The sequence below is a fragment of the Aythya fuligula genome, chromosome 2, assembly GCF_009819795.1.
Source record: "Aythya fuligula isolate bAytFul2 chromosome 2, bAytFul2.pri, whole genome shotgun sequence".
Classification (NCBI taxonomy): domain Eukaryota; kingdom Metazoa; phylum Chordata; class Aves; order Anseriformes; family Anatidae; genus Aythya; species Aythya fuligula.
In genome coordinates, this window is record NC_045560.1 from 64,779,174 (window position 1) to 64,799,229 (window position 20,056).

Here is a 20,056-nt window from a genome sequence, read left to right on the forward strand (position 1 = left end):
ATGAACCCTGCCAGGTTGCCCTGCGGAAGGGGAGCCAAAAGGTGGTTGAAGCCACCTTTTCACTACGCAAGGAGACTGCCTACATGCCTCAAAAAACAGTCACATTCAAATGCAACCAGAAGATTAGTATGTATGGGATTTCAGAGAGTACAGCAGAACCATCTAAAATTAAAAAAAAAAAAAATGCAAATAATTTGCACTTTTTGTTTTCCTCCTGGCTCTGCTTTAAAGATGGGCCAACAGGAAGTTTCTGAACTATCATAAGAAACACCTTTCCATGCAGCTAGGTAAGCTGAGAGATTAAATCATATTTTTGAAGTGTACGGCTACTCATTGAATGTCCACCGATAATTGTAAATACACTGTGTTGTGCAGCAGCTAGAGAGGCTGGACTGGGATGGCTGTGGCAGACACGTGTTTGTCATGGGCTTAATTACCCTGCTTCTTGGATGGGATTTTTTTGTGCTGAGCTTTGTGCTGCACAGCTGGTTTTGCTATGGGTACCTGAGCCAGATCATTTAGGGATCATAAAGATCATAATAGATCATATAAAATAAGGATTAGAATAGATCATAAAGGTAGGGATTTCATCACCAAGTTGATGTTTGTTTCTGGGTTCTCAGTTAAAAAAAACAACCAACCAACCAACCAACCAACCAACCAAAAAAAGTGTTCCCTGTTTTGTTTGGAAAAAAAATGCACTGAAAAAAATTGAATTTCTGGAATAATTTCATGCAATTAGTGGCAAACCCTAGCAAATGTTTGTCTTTTGTGTTGTTTTTTTTTTTTTGTTTTGTTTTTCCTGTTTGTTGTTTTTGTTTGTTTTTCCTCAAAATACAATATTTTAATTTACTAAGTAACTACTGTGCTGAAACAAAGAACGTATTTCAGGGAATATATAGCATATTTATAGTATGGTTAAATACACCTGTAATAGACCATTACACAATATATAAGGACACTTTCAGTTATATAGTACTAGAGACAAAGAAGAACAATCTTTCCACAACTGTTTGAAATGGCTTTTTTCTACAGGATGTTACTGAAAAATCAACATTTTAAACAATAACCATTACATTATAACTGCACAAGTATGTAATTGGGAATACCAACTTAATAAAATATTTTCAGTTCCTAGAAAATGGACATACTTTGTGGTTTACAAAACTGAATAAAACGTTGAAAGCTACAGAATAATGTTTAAAAAAGTGGTGACAATTTTTCTGTCAAGCAAATGCTGAAAATGTTAATGAACAGCATTTATTTATGAGGAAAGGATAGTAAATTGTCCTGCTGCCTATCTTTTGTGTTGTTTGGTACCTCAATTGCAAAGGGGAAAAAGGTTTTAACCTTACTAAAAAGGAATATAACTAACAATGCTAAAAATAGAAAATGCAAGTTTATTAGTATGTAGTGCACTATATACCTAGAACTGAATCATCCTAGTTGAGTCATATACCCAACATAATTTAGAATTAGATTCAAGATGATTCTCTTATTCTACTAGCAGTTGTCATATGGGAGCAAGTGCATTTATCTTTCTTGCCCTTTACTGTTTAAATGAATACCCCACTGCTTTTGTTTCTCAAAACATCATCTACAATCTAATAATCTATTCCACTGGAAAAAAAAAAAAATACAAGGCAAGGCAACAGGACTCAAATCCCTGTTGAGAAGTGGGAGGAAGCAGAAAATGCCTCCACTGCATCAAGACACGTTGAGACCCAAATTGAAGTCCTAACACAAAAACCTGTCTTACACATCTCACTGCATCTGATGCAGCTACATCTTTCTTACCATGCTGAGCAAAGCCTACATGACCCCAGCGTGGCCCTCCTTGACTGTCCTCAATCTCACCTCCTTTTCAGTAGAGTTGTCTTGGTATGCAGAAAGTGCAGAATTTCAATTACTAACAAGTAATCTTGATAATACTCTTGGCACTAATGGAAGAGTAGAACAGGTCAAGATGAAAAACAGGTTGAAAATCTGTTGATTTATGCCCAATTATTTGTGAAGGACAGCACTCTATACCTGAAGATAATCAGCCTCCTTGAAAAGCCTGTGCAAAGAACTCAGCAAATATATGTATTTCTGTGGGGTGTGTTATTGATACAATTTACCATATTTGTATTCAAAAGTTTGACAATTTCATGAACAACTATTTTCAAAAAATACTACATTTTCCTTTTCTTTTCCCCCTAGACACAGCTGTTCTTCTGGTACTTTCAATCTTCTCATATTTATCTGTGAAACTGATAAAGTTAAACTGCATAGCACTGTGAAAAATTCAGCAGCAAAGTATGTTTAGCATATGTTTGTCATTTATTTTGGTGAAGGTTTTTCCAATATTTTTTGTTCTCTTTGACTAGCTTCTAAGATTTTTATCACTGTATCTTTTCCCTCTACAAGAATTTAAAAGCTTTGGAAAAGAAAGGGTAAGACACCAGGATGATAAAATAAATACCACAATGCAGAAAAGAAAAGATTTTAAATTCTTACCAAATTCTTCTTCTCCATCTTGGTCATCTATTAAGCCTACCGAGACTCCCAAATCCATGCATTTCTTGCTATGTGCCTTTGACTTCATATGTTTTGTCAAATTTCCTTAGGAAAAAAGAAACCAAAAATGAAATGCTCTTTGACTATACAAATATACACCAATATACATACATCCACATCTCATTCAGTTACATTTACAACCAACTGTATAATTTAATTGAACGCCTGACAGAGCCTTACCCCTCAATGTAAGTTTATCAAGGGCTATGGCAGATTCATCATCATGAATGCTACTAGTTCCCAGGCTCAGTTCTTTACTGAAATAGAATAGGGTGGAAATCATAGAAAATGATGCATTTTGCATGTGTGTAAAACATCCCTCAAGTCTTTCTGATAAATATAAATAAAGGCTGATTCAATCTTCAAAATTATATTGACAGAAAACTACCATGTGAAACTAAAGTTCATATCCTGCAGCTCTTTTAGTATGTGATGGTATCTATCATTTCCACTGCCAACCTAAACAACGAGATTAATTTTATCCATAATAAGAGCCTGAAAATACTTGCTTTCAATCTCAAAAATCAACGCATATCTACTGAGAGGCTCCATGAGCTACTGTTCCTTCTTCCTTTGGAAAGAAAGTATGGCAAATATCATCCAAAAAAAAGTTAAAATCGATTAGAGAGTTATAATTGATGAGTATGTTGAATGTATATAAGTAACAACTCACTTTACACAATATTATCTTACAGTTTCTTTGAGACATTTAAATGAAAGTTACAGTGGGTGAAATACAGATTCACCCACTATAGTTATAGAATATTACATATTACATTAATTACGTAATTAACACATAATTACATAATAATTAATTACATTAATTACATAATTATTACATAATTACATATTCTATAACTATAGTTATAGAATATGTAATTCCCACTTTGAAATAAGGTTAGGACTTCAGCCCAAATTTTGAATTTCTTCTTATGAAGCTATATGGTATTGCTATTGACTCACAAATAGCAAAATTACCATCTGTGTGAAATTATTGCCTTTGAAATCATTGTTCTTTCATGAAGGGTGGTTTACTAAGCTTCAAGCACTCAGCTCTGCATCTAACTTTGCTAGTAATGGCAGCAGCCATGACAGCAACTGTAGAACAGGAATCAAGTACAAGCATCTTCTACAACTGAAGCAAGGGAGATTTTTATATGGGTAAAACTCAATTACCTGAACTGGGCCAGCAAGCCTACTCAGCAAAAACTGTAACAGAATTTATTGGGTTCACAATCCAGTATTTCATCTTAAAGATGGTGCAACAAAGCAATATGACACCCCAGAGTGTCAGGAAGCAGTGTTAGGTTTGAACACATCTGAAAAATATCCATCCCACTTTCTGCAATCCTGTGTTATTTCTTGAAAGTTTTCCACCTAACTGCTGAGTAGTCTCAAGCCCACTAAAAGTACAAACGTTTCTGAGGTTATAGCTGGGGGGAATTATAACTAAAAGATGTTCAAAGCTCAGAAAAACTTTACTGCTTTGAATTTTTCACTGAAAGTATTTTGGCTATGAACGTATCCTGTCTCTCACCTCCTATTTAAATTTGGATGCATTTACATACTTGTGTAAACAGGCTTTAGAAAGTAGGGGTCCATCTTTGGGTCTTATAAGGTCAAGTGGAAAATGAACTTTGTCCTTTGAGGAGACAGAAATCATTTTAATATAATAATTTAATAAATGTCAATTTACTGACTGGAACATTTAAATTGAGTGCTAATAGGAGTACAAAATATGCCAATGTCATGTCCCAATGATCATCAGTGGGGACTTAAAACTGTGCTCACATCCCTACACAGGAGGGACATAACTTTCACCGTATTTTCCTTTTCCAACATAATTTCTTATCTACCACAACATGCCACACAGTTTGTTCATATAAAGGTGTGATTATCTGAATAAGCATACAGAAGACAAAGGAAAAGAAGGAGATCAGAGACTTCAAATCCTAGAAATGTTAGTCAACTAACTCCACAAAGAAGCAACTTCTTTGGCTTATAGGTAGCCAAATTTGAGAAGAAAAGAGCTGTGCTTTAACGATGAAGAAAAAAAGGGGAAAAATGTACACTGAAAACCAACCTCTACCTTTAGTTTTGAAGGAGAAATTGCAGTAATTGCAATGGTAAGGACGGACATCTGTATGTGTGCGAATATGCTTCTTCAGCATACTGGGCTTCTTGCAACGTATTCCACATTCCTCACAGATGTATTTCCCTCTTCCCCTCCCCCGAACATACACATAGTCTTCATTTGACTTGTACCTAGTAACAGTATCAAAAGAATAAGGAAATTAGGTGTAAAGGAAAAAAGAAATCTAGTTAGCAACCATAATCTATTAAATTAAAAAAAATATGTAAAATATGAAAAGAACAAAACGAAACTATTTTCTACTTGTGCATTTATTTCTTAAGCTCATAATCATGGACTTGTTTAGGATTAATGGTGTATCTTTTTTTAATAAAGATGCCATTTGATACTAAGCATTTCAAGATTTCAAATTTCTTCTTTGCAACACGGGAATATACTTTGAAAAAATGTCAGCTCTTGGAAGTGAGTTTGGGCACCATGAGAAAGCTTTAAAAGGAGGATCTCTGATGCTCTGTGCTGGATGCCGAGAAGGAACAACATCAGTTATGACAGTGGGGACGTCTTTAAACATTCCTGTTGATGTGCTCAGGACTCAACCTCTTGGGGCTGTCTCTTGGTGGAAAAAGTCTCTTAGACTGAACTCCACCATTCACCTCTCTAGTCAAGGGCAGCAAACTGAGACCTGGTTCCTGCAACATCTGGAGCTGACCTGAGGCACATAGCAATGTTTTACCTGGGTGGCTGGTAATAGCTTAACTCCTAGCCTGGACTGGACTCAAAACAAAAATCCATCAATGGAAAGCCCTAGAGCCCATTACCAATTACTAGAACAATAAAATACATACAATTTGTACTCAGAACTTTTAGAAGTGTCACTGGCACATCTTCCAACTAAAAAATATGTTTTATTAGATGTTGTACATGGCACAACACTGTGGCTAAAGCAACTGTTACTCATACCAGGCAACTGATTTTAAAATATTGCAGTGCGTAGACAGGAACTCTCAGTTAAGTATTTCCACAGTACTTTTCAGACAAGGACTTCTGCAACCTCCAGACAGCAACTGGACTGTCCCAGACTGTATCCTCTCTGACAATAATTATACAAGCTTATGGCAGAATATATACATATTATTTATCACATAAGAGAAATACAGGAAAATAGGCTACATTTATGGCTGTATCTAGCTGCCTTTACTGCTGATTAATGTTTGCCCTTTGGAAAAAAATGAATCACACTGCCTATTGTTCTTTATTTCAAAATGTCCCCTCAACTCTCATGGCTCCATGCTTCTGGTGACTTTCCATTTTTTTCAGAAACATAAACCAACATCCACAGACCACAGTATAGGAACTGTTGTCTAAAATAAATCTAACAGGAAACAACATCTCTGCAAAGTGTAGAATGAAGAAAAATATTTTTCCAACAGTATCTAGTACACAAAGTACAATACTTGCCCTCCATCAAATATTTTCACTCTTCTTGGTTCAGTTTTGTTAAAGGAATTTTCTTTATCATGCTCAGTACTTGATTCAGAGTTTTCCTTATTGCTGAATTCAGATGCAGTCATTTTTTTTCTATTTAATGCTCGCTGAAAGAAAATGAGAGATACACACATCTATCATTAAAATTAGTATCTTCCATACACCATTGAAACATACAAAGTATTAGGAATAAAAACATAATTCATTTTACAAGCAACCATTTTGATATATATATATTTAATTTTAAAATACATGAATCAAACAGCATCTTTGGCTAAACTTCTTTAATATGCACTACACTTATCTACTATGCACTGACTATTCGTGGACTGGCAAATCTATATGGAGATTATGGCACTGTAGGAAACCAGGAATGCTTTGAATATACCATAGGAGATGCCTCTTCCTTCCTTTGGGAAAGCAGAGGTGACATTTTTAACCTCACACATAGCCTATTACAGAGAAAAGATGCTTCCAGCGAACTCCTGAATGGTGACTGACCAACTCCCCTGTCCTAGAAGCAGCAACCAGACCACGCAGGCAGGGCTCTGCGGCAGCATCGGATACTGTGCTGCACAGCTTGACAGAGAGGGAGGGAGGAAGTGGTCATGCACAGTTAGCAGTGCTTTCTCCCCATGGCTCAAGTCCTGGTCATTTAAGTAGCACCTTCCCAGCTCCAGCTGCCTGATGGCTACCAGGGGCATGGGCAGTGAAGGACTCCCTTGTCCTAAGAGCTGCGTTCCTGCAGCACAGCAAAGAAGAAAAAGGGTAGACCGAGAAGACATACTAACAGGTAATATTTCTGTTTTCTAATATTTTTCATAAAACACTCCTGTTGTGGTGTGGGGATTGGCTCTTCCCAGTTTGGTGAGGTTGCTAACAGGGACTCCAGAACTCTTCCAGAGCAGGACTCCACAGCTATCCACCACTACCAGGCCAAATTACTAGAAAAAGATTACCAGCAGTCTAGCAGAACAAAAGTACATTTCTCAGTTTCCTTTTATTTTAATTAAGGAACTTTTTTTTTTTTAAATTAATTTTTAAATTTTTAATTATTATTATTTATTTTTTTTTAAAAAAAGGATGAATTCCCCCAACACTTAAAGTCTACTCCTTCCAAGTCTGGGATATTTATAAAATGGGCAACAATGAAGGAAAGATCCAATTAGCTAGCAATTATTACTGCTGTATTTATAAACTGTTCTACCCACATAGCTGGCATAATTGCCACATTTGCTCATATTGATAAGTGAATAAAATGATGGGAGAAAAAAGACTGGCCTTATGTTTTCTACTCATTATAGAACCTAATGCTGCAAGCTTGAGAATTCTTGGCAAGAGGAATGGCTTTCACTGGGTGCCTTAAAATGACTGATGATTTACACTGGTCATTACATGCATCAAAGGGTGACATCGCCCTGGCACCCTGTTCTCACCCATCACCCTCCTTGCAATCTCTGCCACCGTATTTGCTTCCCCTCTGAGAAGGAATGGAGATGATGGGGAATTAATATGGATCAGAGGAAAAGCGACTTCCTATCAGGTTCAAATCCTCGGGAATCTGCACAGGCTGCATGCACCACTCCAGTCCATATGCTCTCATGTGGTCCTGTGACTGATTTTGGATGGATTTTCAAGCATCTGAGCAGTCCTACCAAAGCACACATGACAACTCTGCCTGTGTGTAGGAAGAAAGAAATTTCACCCTGCATGTTTTAACAGTATTCAAACAAGGTGGAGGAAAAGATGGTTAGGATGAAATAGCAGAAGATAAGCTTGCTATGGTAATTGCAACTCAATTGTAACTCAACTTGTAGTTCCTGTATCATATACATAGAAATTGCTTTTTGTTTCCACTGTAAATAAACAGTAATAATGTGACATTTATAATTTAACAAGAAGAGTTCTGGGAAAAAAAAAAAAAAAAAAGAAAAAAAAAGAATATATGCCATAAGTCTAATACTGTATAAATATTCTCAGCATCTGAAACAATGCAACATTTAAGTACCTGATCTCTCGATGCTAAATGATCAGTATTTTTTTCCACACTTATGTTTCAACAATGGAAAGACAAAGGAAAAAGAAAGATACCAGATGTATCTGGTCTAGGTTGTTACCCAAACTATATATTATATATTCACAAAAGTACCTAGAGTACAAAAGCTAGCACCAGGCTCTGGGATTCTATCCCCTTCTTGGCCTTTTTTTTTTTTTTTTATACAAACAATTATATACAGAGATAAGACAATCTAACATAGTTCAAATTATTATCTACTTCCCACTGATGTACTTTAGTTTACTGATTATATGCTATTTTTAGCAGCTGTTTCAGTGTCTTAAACATGCAAAATGCTGCCATTCCAGAAATGCTCTAAGAGAAACATCGAGCTTGTCACAGATATCTACAGAAGTGCTCGCTGATAATGAAGAAAACATGCTCAATTTTATGAAAAGATCCGCACTGATGCTGAATGAGATTTGTGTCCCTCTGTAAATTTTCAAGAGGGATCAGTCTCTAAGCAGCATAGATTTTTCGCATGCAAGTACTTTACCATACCTCACCTGAAAACTAACAAAACCCCACACGTACCAGGGGGAAGGGTAAAAAATGACAGTGCAGTAAAATTTTCCTCTCCACAATTGCTTACACCTTCCACTTCTAAGTCTTCTTTTTCTCCTACTACAGAGACATAGACCATGATTCATTTCTACTTTGTTTTGCTCCAATTTCACTCTACTGTCTCCAATTACTGATATTTATATCAGATTTATATCAGTTTTAACTGGTGAAAAAAAAACCAAAAAACAACAACAAAAAAAACCCTGCTGTTAGGCTGCCCAGAGACAAGAGTTCAATAGATACTTCTGGTACTTTACAGCATCCCTTGGAAACAAACAAAAACAAAACCACCACTCACACACAAAAAATGCTCAGAGCCTGAATCATTGAAGTTATAAATTTCAGACAATATTCATTAAACATTTTTCAAACTGGCACCCAGACACTTGAGGGATTGAGGGAAATGTTTTTAATATCTTTTTTACTTTTTTTTTTTTTTTTTTTTTTTACTTTTTAAAATTTTCCTAGTTTACACATAAAAATCTTCTGAATTTAACTACTTTCTGTTGGTGAGTTGGACAGTTGTGGTCCATCGTCCATGAAAGGAAAGCTTTCCAGTTAGTAGAAGCTTTCCATTCTTCAGCCTATTCATGCCTTGAGATCTTCATGCTGGCATACGTTTGTACTAACTCACCTCAGACAAAAAAGCCAAAAAAAACCAAAGCAGAGGCTTGAGACAGAGCTCCTGTTGCAACACCAATGATTTCAGGCAACAAAAACTGGCAACAACATTAACGAATAAAACCATTAAAAAAAATAAGGAGTAGGGAGATAAAATAAGCCTTTTCCATACAAGTGAACCCCATGTTACATTTTAACATGCTGTGTTCATTCCAGGAGCTTCTTTCACAATCCCACTTTGTGGTTTGTTCTTTGAATCACTGGAACGTGGCAACTTCACCTATTGCCTCTGAGCAGTGAGTTGTGAAGAGAAAACAAAGTCCCAGGGTTACTTATTGTTTCCATTTTGTTCACGTCTCTTCATTTCCCATGTCTCTATTGTTGAAGGAATTACCTTTTTGTGACAGTGATTAGTAGCAGTTATACAGCAATGTAAGCTCCCAGTAAACATGATTTGGTTCTGGCGGCAAAACTAGGGATGGTTTATCTTTGTGAGATCTGCAGTTAAAGCCCCCTGACAGAATGCTCCACATCTCTCTGGAAAGGGCTGAGACTGCGAGAGAAGAGGTGAGGGATAACAACACCATATTTCTATTGTTATTTATAAACAGTATTATAGTGACCCTTAGAGCTCTTTGTCAGGTCAGGGTTAAAATGTGCAAACCACTCGAGCAAACATCTTCTGAATGACAGTCAGACTTGTAATCAAAGACTTGTAATCTAAACTGTGGTTCTCCAACGAACTCAGGACCCTGCCACGTGTTTAAGCAGGAAATCAACCACATTCTTTTGAAGGTAAGAGAGAATTACTTTGCCTTTTTTTTTTTTTAATGGAATATTATCTTCCCAAAGGACCACGAATGTTCTGGTTCCACTGTGAACCTCAACCAGAAGATGACAGTGGGAGAATTACCGGGCATGAACAGAATGAGCAATTTCAGGTTTTGCTCTCATTCAGCATGGCTCCTGTGATGACAGTAACTAGAAGTTTCCAAGTGGGCACGAGCCATTCCACTATCAAGTCTAACTAGAAAGTGGTAACACAGAGGTTATCTTCTAACAGCACCCTCATCATCCTGGAAAGCCCAAGACACTGAAAGGTACACAACACAAATTTTGCAGGTGTTACGTCATATCCTACCTATCAGGCCTTTAAAATTTTTAATTTCTACCACCCTGAAGAACCTTGTTTGTACAGTCTAAGATGCCAATTAAACTTTTATTGGTGATTTCTCGCTGTACGTTCTTCCTTCATAATGGCTCTGAAGAAAATTTGTATATCAGCCCCAAGCAGAGCTTAAGAACTCTTCATCTTGACCTTGCTAGTGTGTTTGATGCAAAATGTCAGCAAGAAAGACTAATAACTGTAGTTCTTTTGTGGAAGAAGCAGTGTAAATGTACCTGACAGCTGCCTATTACTGCATTTAAGAACTCCTAGAATGCTTAAAAGGGTGCTGTCAAAATATTTTTCAGAGTATTGTTATCCATTATTTATATTCTAAACAGAACTTGTTTGTAGATAAAATTTATTCTTCATGAGGCACATAGTAGCTTTGTTATCAGAGAATTTCTTCTAATAGACTGTTCTTTAAAAATAAAACAAGTATGAGTCAACAACACAAGTAACGAGAGACTTGCCTTCCTTAGAACAAATTGCTTAACCATGTACGCTGAAAAAAGCTAAACCTTCCAATTTTTATTTATTTATTTATTTTAAGGTTTAGTACTATTTAAGTACAACATCTCAAAAAACATATGAGGAAGCACGCTAGAAAAGGCAATATGAGTTTAAGCAAGTAAAAGGAGGCACACTAATATGGAACCAGTAACTGAATTTAGTTGTAGTACTAGCAGCAAGTCAGCAGTCTGTATTTCCTGCATGAAACATTATCAACTAAGCTTTGAACACCAAGATGAATGTTAGCAAAATCTCCCTATGATATCAAGAGAGATAGATTTAACTCTATTGCTCTTTTGGCCATAGGGGTTTCTGCATATTTCTCAACTCCCCCTGTAATTCTGCAACTAATTCTTCCTCTTATATAGAGTTTCTCATCTTATTGCTCTTTCCCCCATAGACAGCTTTGTATTTTAGCAAAACACTCAGCAAGCACAGAAACATCCCCTTGTGACCTCTAGGAGCAAGTTTTCATCACTCAACATCAGCAGGAATGCATGTCTTTTCCCAAGGCCGTGGCATGCTTCCTCTAGAGTGAATGCATGCCCCATGGGTCCTGATTCCCAGCCTGATGCCCAGAAAGTTTTGTAGATGGCAGACTGCAGGTTTAGAGTAGTAACAGTTGCTCTGACCTCCCCAAAGCATTTGTATATAGCCTTGACAGCCTCTGAGCAATTCTGGAGAATTGGTGCTCTATGGAAATCCTCTGTTTTGCCAGCTAAGAGAAACATGGCAACGAGCATACCCCACGCACAGCAGATAACAAAGAGGAGTGTGAAACCACACTGTATACCAAGGTTCTCCTCAGCAAGCTTTATGGCTTTAATAGGTGAGTTAACAAAAGCTATGTCATCCACTAAATAGACAGTGACACTTGTTGCTGTACTATAGGTCTAAGAGTCACACTCGACAATTTGCAGAGGCACACCAGTTACTTAGAAATGCCTGATTCTGTGCAAATCAGCACATGGTCTAGTAAATCCCAGTACATCCGTGCAGTCCTAAGGTGGTTAAAGAAATAAAAAGCGACTAGTTTGCTCTTTTCCACATTTGACTCTGGAGTTATGTGGTGTTTTATGTGTGTCACAAATGTTACCCTGAGTATATTCCACTGCACAAGATTTAATGGCATCTTTGGCATTTTTGGAGCCATGTCAATCCAAGAAGTTGCCAATGTTTTTATGGAAGCTGTAATTTTCTTTTAAACTTCACTATTTTTGTCATTATTTCACACCACCAACTAACCTAGGTGGGAGAAAGGGAAGTGGTACACTGCTCCTCCCACAGTTAGATGATCAGCAATGGTGAAAAATATCTTTACACTGTCCACGGACACCTGTTCACCATAAGCATATTTTTATAACAGAAAATACCAGCAGATTTTTAAAGGAAAATATGCAGCTATGATCTTGAATTAACTTGTTTCAATTGTTTAAAAAAAAAGTCTATCTGAACTATTTATTTTTTAAACGCAGATGCTTTGCGTTTAAAAAATAGCCAAACACAATCCTGTCACAATAAACATTTCATATGCAGATTTAAATCCAGGAACTAATTTCCATGAAAAGTGATAAATCCTTATAAAGAGGTTTCTTAATGGAATTACTTAAGATCTTTTTAGCAGTCTGATCCAGCATAACTAAAATAAATAAGAGCATGTATTACACATGTCAGGCACATTACATTCTCCAAAATATGAACAAACTCAATCACCAAAGCAAATCCTCCGTAAACGATCAGTATATATCAAGCATAGGATAAGTACCTTAGTTAAGCTGTTCTTCCACTTGCTTGAATAGACCAGTACATCAGATCTGGGATGAGTAGTTCTTGCTTGAGTGTATAGCGGTTTTTCAACTTTCTGTTTTGAATTGAGGAGAGAAAGAGCTACCTTTGTTGACAAACCAAGTGGATTAGGATTGTTGGGACTAATGGTCCACGTAGAGTAGGCTGAAATTTTCTGATCATTTTGCAGCAAATGCAATGGTTTCCTCTTCAGGAGAAAACACCAGGTAAAGCTCGTTGATGTCTTGAGGCTTGGAAATGACAACCTCTGCATTTCTCCTGTATTCACTGCAGCCAGAGTGGTTAGAGGCTTTGCTTGACTCTGGCTATTGATTTGATTGCTCTCATGATTACTACTTGGGGATCTTCTTTCTTGACTGCTGCCTACAGCCTTTAAGAGAGAATTCTGATTACTCACTGGAGACAGTTCAGATGGTTTTCTAACTACAAACGCTGGTGATGCTGAAGAATTCACGTCTTCAGATTCTGGTGACTCCCTCAGGGTTTCCGAAACCCCAGTTTCAGATGAATGACGGTCAGGCAACAGCATGTCTGAACTACTAGCTTTGCTGCTTTTTTCATTCTGTGCAACACCATCAGGATCTAGGAGGTGATTTTCAAGAGGCTCTGTGGTGCAAACCTGTCGCACCAAGACTGGTTTCTTTTGCTTATTAGCTGGGTCATTAGATCGAACACTCAGTGAATGTCTGGCATCGGTCATGCAGGCAGCTCCACTCTCATCTTTAACACGTTTTTGCTGTTTTTCCATGGCAATATCTAAACTGTTGGCTGGGGAAAGCATTCGTTTACTTGAAGGTGTAGCTTCTTGTTGAGGGAACAGTCCACTAACTGGCACTTTCTGAATAATATTCAAAGAGCTTGACAAAGGTGAATTTCTGGTTCCACTTTCTGGTATTGAATTTTCAAACTCAAATGAATTTGGCAAAGTCCTCTGATGATCTTTGTGTGATTTTGGCAGCTGAGTTTTGCCTTCAATCATTGGCATTCTCACAGCATTTGTTTTGCAAATAGATTGTTTTACCTGATCCTGAGTCACGAAAATTTGAGGAAGGGGTGTAACGGTTGCAAAGCCATAGGATGGGATGCTACTGTAAATACGAACAGGAACTACAAAAGGAGGAATCTGATGTATCTGACTGCTGCAGTTATTAGGGACAATTTGTTTTAGAGGAGGCACAGAGTAAGGATTAGACGTATTGTCAGACAGTGTAGCCTGCAGCTCAAAGGAGGATGCATTCTGGTCCACTCCAGCTTGACTTGGGACAGTCTGACTTGATAGACTATTTTTTAGCAATTTAGAAGAGTATGGCTGACCTATATGTAATGTTTTAACTTGGAGTTGATACTTTGGAGCAAAACAATCCTTTTGTTCGTCAGGGTGACAAGAAACTGGGTATGAATTCACTTGTTCCCCTTGGGTTGATGTTTTAGTAGAAATCTGGGAAGGCTGATGCATTGAAGATTGCTGTCTTTGATTATCCAAAACATCATCTAGAGGCTGCTGAACTGAAGACAGGATAATAGGATTAGAATTTTGAATTGCTGAGTGAGGCCTGGAGTGAGTTTGAGAATGCTGAGTACTTGAAGGAAACTCCACCAAGGATTTGCTGGAGGTCTGCAGCCTGTGAAATGGCACATCTGTAGCATGAACTGTCTGAAACGAAGAAGTCAATTTAACTGGATGATTTTCTGGAGCAATATTTAAAGATATTTGTCTTACAAACGGTCCCCTCCTTCTTTCTAGCAAAGGCACGTGTCCAGTAACTCCATTTCCAGACGACAGCTTTGGAGCAGCTATCTCTACGAGTGAGGCAGGTTTTGATGGAGATATGCTTCCACAGTCAAAAGACTTACTCCTGTAGTCTACAACCTCCATCGAGGGCTGCGTGCAGCTGATCTGCTCCGATGCAGCACGCCTCATTTCCCTGTAATGCGGGCCAGGCATGCCCAGCACATGAGAGCCAGTGGGAATCATAAGGAATTCTGACGACTTACTAATAAGTTCTGCTTTAGAAGGATTGTCCACCTTTGAAATCTCATCTTTATCGAGAGACGCCGAGAAACTGGAGGCATGAGACAAACTACTCTCTCGACTTAGACTTCTGGAAAGAGTGGAGTCAACACTCGATTCAGTAGATGAGTGCTCCATTTCGGCCAAGCGAATTCTTTTCTTCTTCGGTGGAAGCTTTTCTGTTGGCAATTTTGACAGTGTTTCACTGCGCTGTGGCCAATTAAATCTTTCTGTCTTTTCCTGATCACTGCATTGGTTTTCTTGCTCCCTGTCTGGTTCTTCTGTGACCAGTATTTCAGGAACCTGGATGTTATGCTGGCGAACGAGTCTTGATGTCTGAAGTGGTGTGTTCCTCTCATTAGAAACTGTTTGGCTTCCCTGCAGTTCCCCTCTAGATGCTTCTAATGACAGTGACTGATGATGCTGGGAAGTATTCAGATGAGAGGGTCTATCCTCTTGGACTGCAACTGCATTCGAAGAGCGATGTTTTGCAACCTTGTTGGGCTCTTGAGATGAAACTGGTGATACTCTTTCAAATGACTCCGATTTCTCAAATGAGCTATTTCTGCTCAGTGAATTGGTGTGCTGTATTACTGAAATACCAGTCCCTTGTCTTTTCAACTCCACCTTTTCTTGCATAACTGAACTTGTCTGCTTTTCAATGAGTGGAGACATCTTTGGCTCTGTTGTCAGATCTGTACCTCGAGCTACAAGCTGAATTTGTGAACTTCGAAGTAGAAGGTTGCTTGGCTGTTGCAAACCTACTACTGTTGCACTGAGTTTTGACTGACTGGAAGAAATTGCTGGCTTATTTTGGCCTTCTGCATTCTTTGATAGTGTGCTTGTGTCGTTTTGTTGTAGGTCATCGTCATCTCCAACACTTTTCATTTTCCTTCTCTTCCTTATTTGGGGAGTCTGTTCCCAGACACCAGTTGAAGTAGTGACTCTGTAGTGCAGAATTTGAGGTTGTGTACTATTTGGAACAGTTTTATGTTCAGGCTCTCGGATTGCAGCTTTAGTTTTAGGTCCATGCAACTCTGAACAGTAAAATTTCTTGTGGTTTTCAAAGTTTTCCAGTTTCCTATACCTGTTTCTGCAGGTTTCACACTCAAACATTGTTCCTCGCACCTGAGGGGACTTCTTAGTTTTTTCTAAATTTGATCCCTGTGCCAGGGACTTGTTCCTTTGCAATAAAGATTCGTTTGATAAATTACATCCCAGATAACTTTCTTCTGCAGGTCGCACTGATCCAAGAACTTGACTTTCACCAGTAGAAGAATCTTCTATTGCTGCCTGTCTAACAAGGGTCCGAGGATGTCCACCTTGGTTCAGTGGAGCAGCAGGTCCTGATACAAAAACATCATCGTATAAGGAACTGATTTTATCATCAAATGACTGACTTCCTCTAAGTGGATGAGAGGGAGGTATTACGTTTGGAGGTACTGCTGAGTAACTGGTAGTAGGCATGGAATTACTTCGTGTTATAGGCAAACAGTCAAGGGATGGTACAGAGAGAAGAAAAACTTGCTTTGATTTCTCAGTGGGTGTGAAAGGAGACTTTGGTATATCAGAGCTTGAACTAGTTCTTCTTCCCATAGGCTTTAAATCAAACTGGAAAGAATCCTTAAATATGTAGGATTTTGGTGAATCTATGCTTCCTCTTCTCGAAAGAGATGTTCTTCTTGGTTTCACGCTATCTAACTGTTTGTCATCCACAACAGCTTCATTATCAGAAATTAACTTTGAGATACGCTCCTCAAGGGTTTTTGTTGCTATGGGAGGTCGCATTTGGCCAGAGAGAATCAAATTTTTCTCGGCACAGACTGTTTGTACCACTGATGCTACCATTCCACTTGCTCTTGGTACACAGGGCAAATTTTTATTTGAATCTTTTTCAGAGGGCAGTAATCCTCTTACGAAAGGAGCTGGTGGACTCATTGTTTGATCAGCACTTTCAGAACGAGAGAAATAACCAGAATCAGTACTACCTAAACTTCTAGGGCTCAGAAGGCATTTTCCTTGCTGCTCCTGGGAACAGTCGGTTGCCTGTTGTCTCTGAAGCTGAGCATGCACAGCTCCTACTGGAGATCCCAGCTGCTCCTCTAACAGGCCCAGTTCTGTTTTCTGACTTTGTTTTATGTCATTTTCCTTTACTAAGGCCGTATGTGTTAAATTTGATTGAAGATTTGTCACTTTAAAATCTCCTTTTCTCTGTGCTGCAGAAAGCTCAGGTGCTGGATCTGTTACTTTGGGGCTATCGGCCCTTAACGGAGAAACATTTACAGCATGAACCACTACTTTTGGTAAAGCTGCCCTTACTTGTGGTTCTGTATTGTGTAATGAGGAATCACCTGGGATACAATCTGGGTTACTTAGTGGAACAGGGCTTCCCTTCCGTACAGTTTCTGCACTTGAAATGACTTTCACTATTTGTGCAGGTTCCAGTTCTTGATCATCTTGTCTTTCATCAGCAGTGCCTTCATCTTCACTTTCACCACTTTCTTCCACATCTGAATGAATGCTAAGTGCTTTGTCTGAGTCATGAGATAAAAAGAGACCACCAGCATCTGGCTGTAGGACAAGTCCAAGTTTGATAGCATGTGCATGGGATTTTTTATGCTTGTACAAATTACTTTTAGTTTTAAATGAAAACCCACATGTAACGCAAGGATACGGTCGCTCTCCAGTATGGGATCGGATGTGCTTTTGGAGAACACTGGGCTTGGCACAGGCCCGATTGCAATACTCACAGACATACTTCCCCAGCTTTTTAGGTTTCTGGTCTTTCAAGAGGTTACATATTTGTTCTACACCATGGTTTACAACTGATGCTATCTGGGCTGAATTATACATGGGACCTATAGACAAGTGTGTTGAACTAGGTGTGTTAACTGACAAAGGTGAAGATGAACTAGCTACTAACTGATTTGGGGGAAAAACCTGAGTTACAGTGGAAGATGAGGTGTGAACACCAGACGAAGTTACTGCTATGCTGTATATCTGCTGGAGCTTGGCATTTTCTTGACTCTGCTGTTGCACCACAGAACCTGTGAAATTTGGACACATAACAACCTGGTGATTTTGTTGGCTGGTTTTAGTAACAAGGTCTTGTGAATGAGAAACCGACTGGACCTGCGTTTGTCCACTCTTGGCAGCTGTTGCTACATGCACGTTGTTCAATGTACATGGAAAATAGTGAGGTCCAGCTGTAAACTCATGCTGAGACAAAGCAGACTGATTTTGGACACTCACTGTATTGGATGTGAGACTAGGAGAGGTGCTTACAATTTTATTTGGTCTCAGTTTCTCTATCTGCACCCCATAACGGGGGCACTCTTGTGCTAAGGTGTTCAGTTCAGGCTCCATAGCTTTTAACAAGACATCGAATGCAGTACGTGTACATGGGGATGATGTACTACCATCAACAAAAGTGATACATTCATTATTGTCAGTCTTTGTTTTACTTGGTAAGGAGTTGGAGAGAGACTTCTTCTCTGGCGAGCTCAACTGGCTCACATCAGAATCCTCTACTGTCTGCTTACTCAAGTCAAAGGACTGATGTGTCGATGAAGGCTTTGTCTGCATTGGTATCTCAGATTTGGTTGTTTCAGCACTTATCTCACTATTAAGCACTGCCCCGTTTTGTTTGGTACATTGACTTCCATTGTTCACAGGTAGGTGGTCCTGTGCCGTGACCTGTTCTGAGGCATCCGGAAGAACTTTTAGTGGTGGAAGGTGTACATTTTGTTTAACCTTGGATTCTGTGGGGTTTCTCAAAGGCGATTTTGGTATTTTTTTTAGATGGTTTTCAGTCACAATCTTTTTTCTTTTCACACCCTTAATTGTATCTGGGTTTCCTCTAGTACTAGCATCTGTGATTTCTGTTAAAACACAAAGAGTAAGAAAGAATATTAGAACTGGATAATGTAGTATATTTTTATTTATGGCATTCTATTGTCTCTAAGCTTCAGCTGTAAGAGTAGTTCACACACTGAGCACTGGTGTAACAGGATTGTCCAACTCTCCCACCTCCAGTATTTTTTGAATAGCAAATATATCTTAATATATCAATAATATTAATATAGCAAATATATCTTAGTAAAGATCCAGTTTGTTCCCATCTAGCAAAAGTAATACATTCTAACTGATGCTCTAAGACATTACAAAAGTAATTAATAATTAATTAATAAGGTAATTACAAAAGTAATTAAGGTTTCAAAGAAAATGTAAGAAAAGAAAGGCCACTGAAAAAATATTTCAGTATTTACAGCAATTCTTTTTTAGATAAAGTAAAAAGAAATCTCTTTTGCACTTCACAGAATCACAGAATCACAGAATTTCTAGGTTGGAAGAGACCTCAAGATCATCGAGTCCAACCTCTACCTAACGCTAACAATCCCCACTAAACCATATCCGTAAGCTCTACATCTAAACGTCTTTTAAAGACTTCCAGGGATGGTGACTTCACCACTTCCCTGGGCAGCCTGTTCCAATGCCTAAAAACCTTTTCAGTAAAGAAGTTCTTCCTAACATCTAACCTAACACTCCCCTGGCAACTTGTTCCAAAATCCGAATCATTACAGCAGGAAAATGAAGAACCAAGACACAAACCCATTTTCATGTCACGTTGTCACCTTTTCTGTCTATATGTTACACCAGTCAAGGAATGAAGACTACTTCCTCATGGTTATATTTGTAAGCAGATAAGTAGATTTATCATGGAAATGGCACAATCCACCCACGCCATCTGTCAAATACTGTATTTCGGAGCTACTGAACTTTAATAGCGTTTCAGATGAGCAACTACTGCAGAGGAATAAAATCAGACACTTATTCTTCTATTAGTGCATCATGAAACAAAATAAATTTGAATTACTTCATTACTAGCTACACTTGTTGCTGGTTTAAGCAGGTATGCATGGGGAGCTTCAGGAGCGTAGTGAAAAGCAAACATTTTTGAATATTACTCTGCAGAATAACTTTATAGTGAGTACTATTTGTAAAGAGTCTAAACTTCTCTAGCGAAAGATACAGACAGACTGAATTTTAGTGTTGATACTTACAAAGTTTTGTGGGTTTTTTTGTTTGTTTTTTACTTATACCTTTGTTTACCTCAGTGTCATATTTATTCTGCCAATTAACTATTTTACATGTAAGCATACTTCCTAACATACAAACAATCAC

At 38.2% G+C, this 20,056-nt stretch overlaps 1 protein-coding gene across 5 annotated transcripts in view; it reads right to left on the bottom strand.

Moving 5' to 3' along the window:
• Window positions 1-20,056, bottom strand: part of HIVEP1 (HIVEP zinc finger 1) — a 116,612-nt gene that overhangs the window by 11,306 nt on the left and 85,250 nt on the right. For 4 of the 5 annotated variants that reach the window (XM_032181977.1, XM_032181980.1, XM_032181979.1 and 1 more), the window contains exons 4-7: window positions 12,821-18,753; window positions 6,110-6,243; window positions 4,643-4,824; window positions 2,500-2,604 (exon numbers count right to left, since the gene is read on the bottom strand). In XM_032181977.1, coding sequence (XP_032037868.1) covers window positions 2,500-2,604; window positions 4,643-4,824; window positions 6,110-6,243; window positions 12,821-18,753 — 6,354 coding nt within the window. The remainder of the gene's footprint in view (window positions 1-2,499; window positions 2,605-4,642; window positions 4,825-6,109; window positions 6,244-12,820; window positions 18,754-20,056) is intronic. The other variant, XM_032181981.1, reaches the window with a different exon arrangement.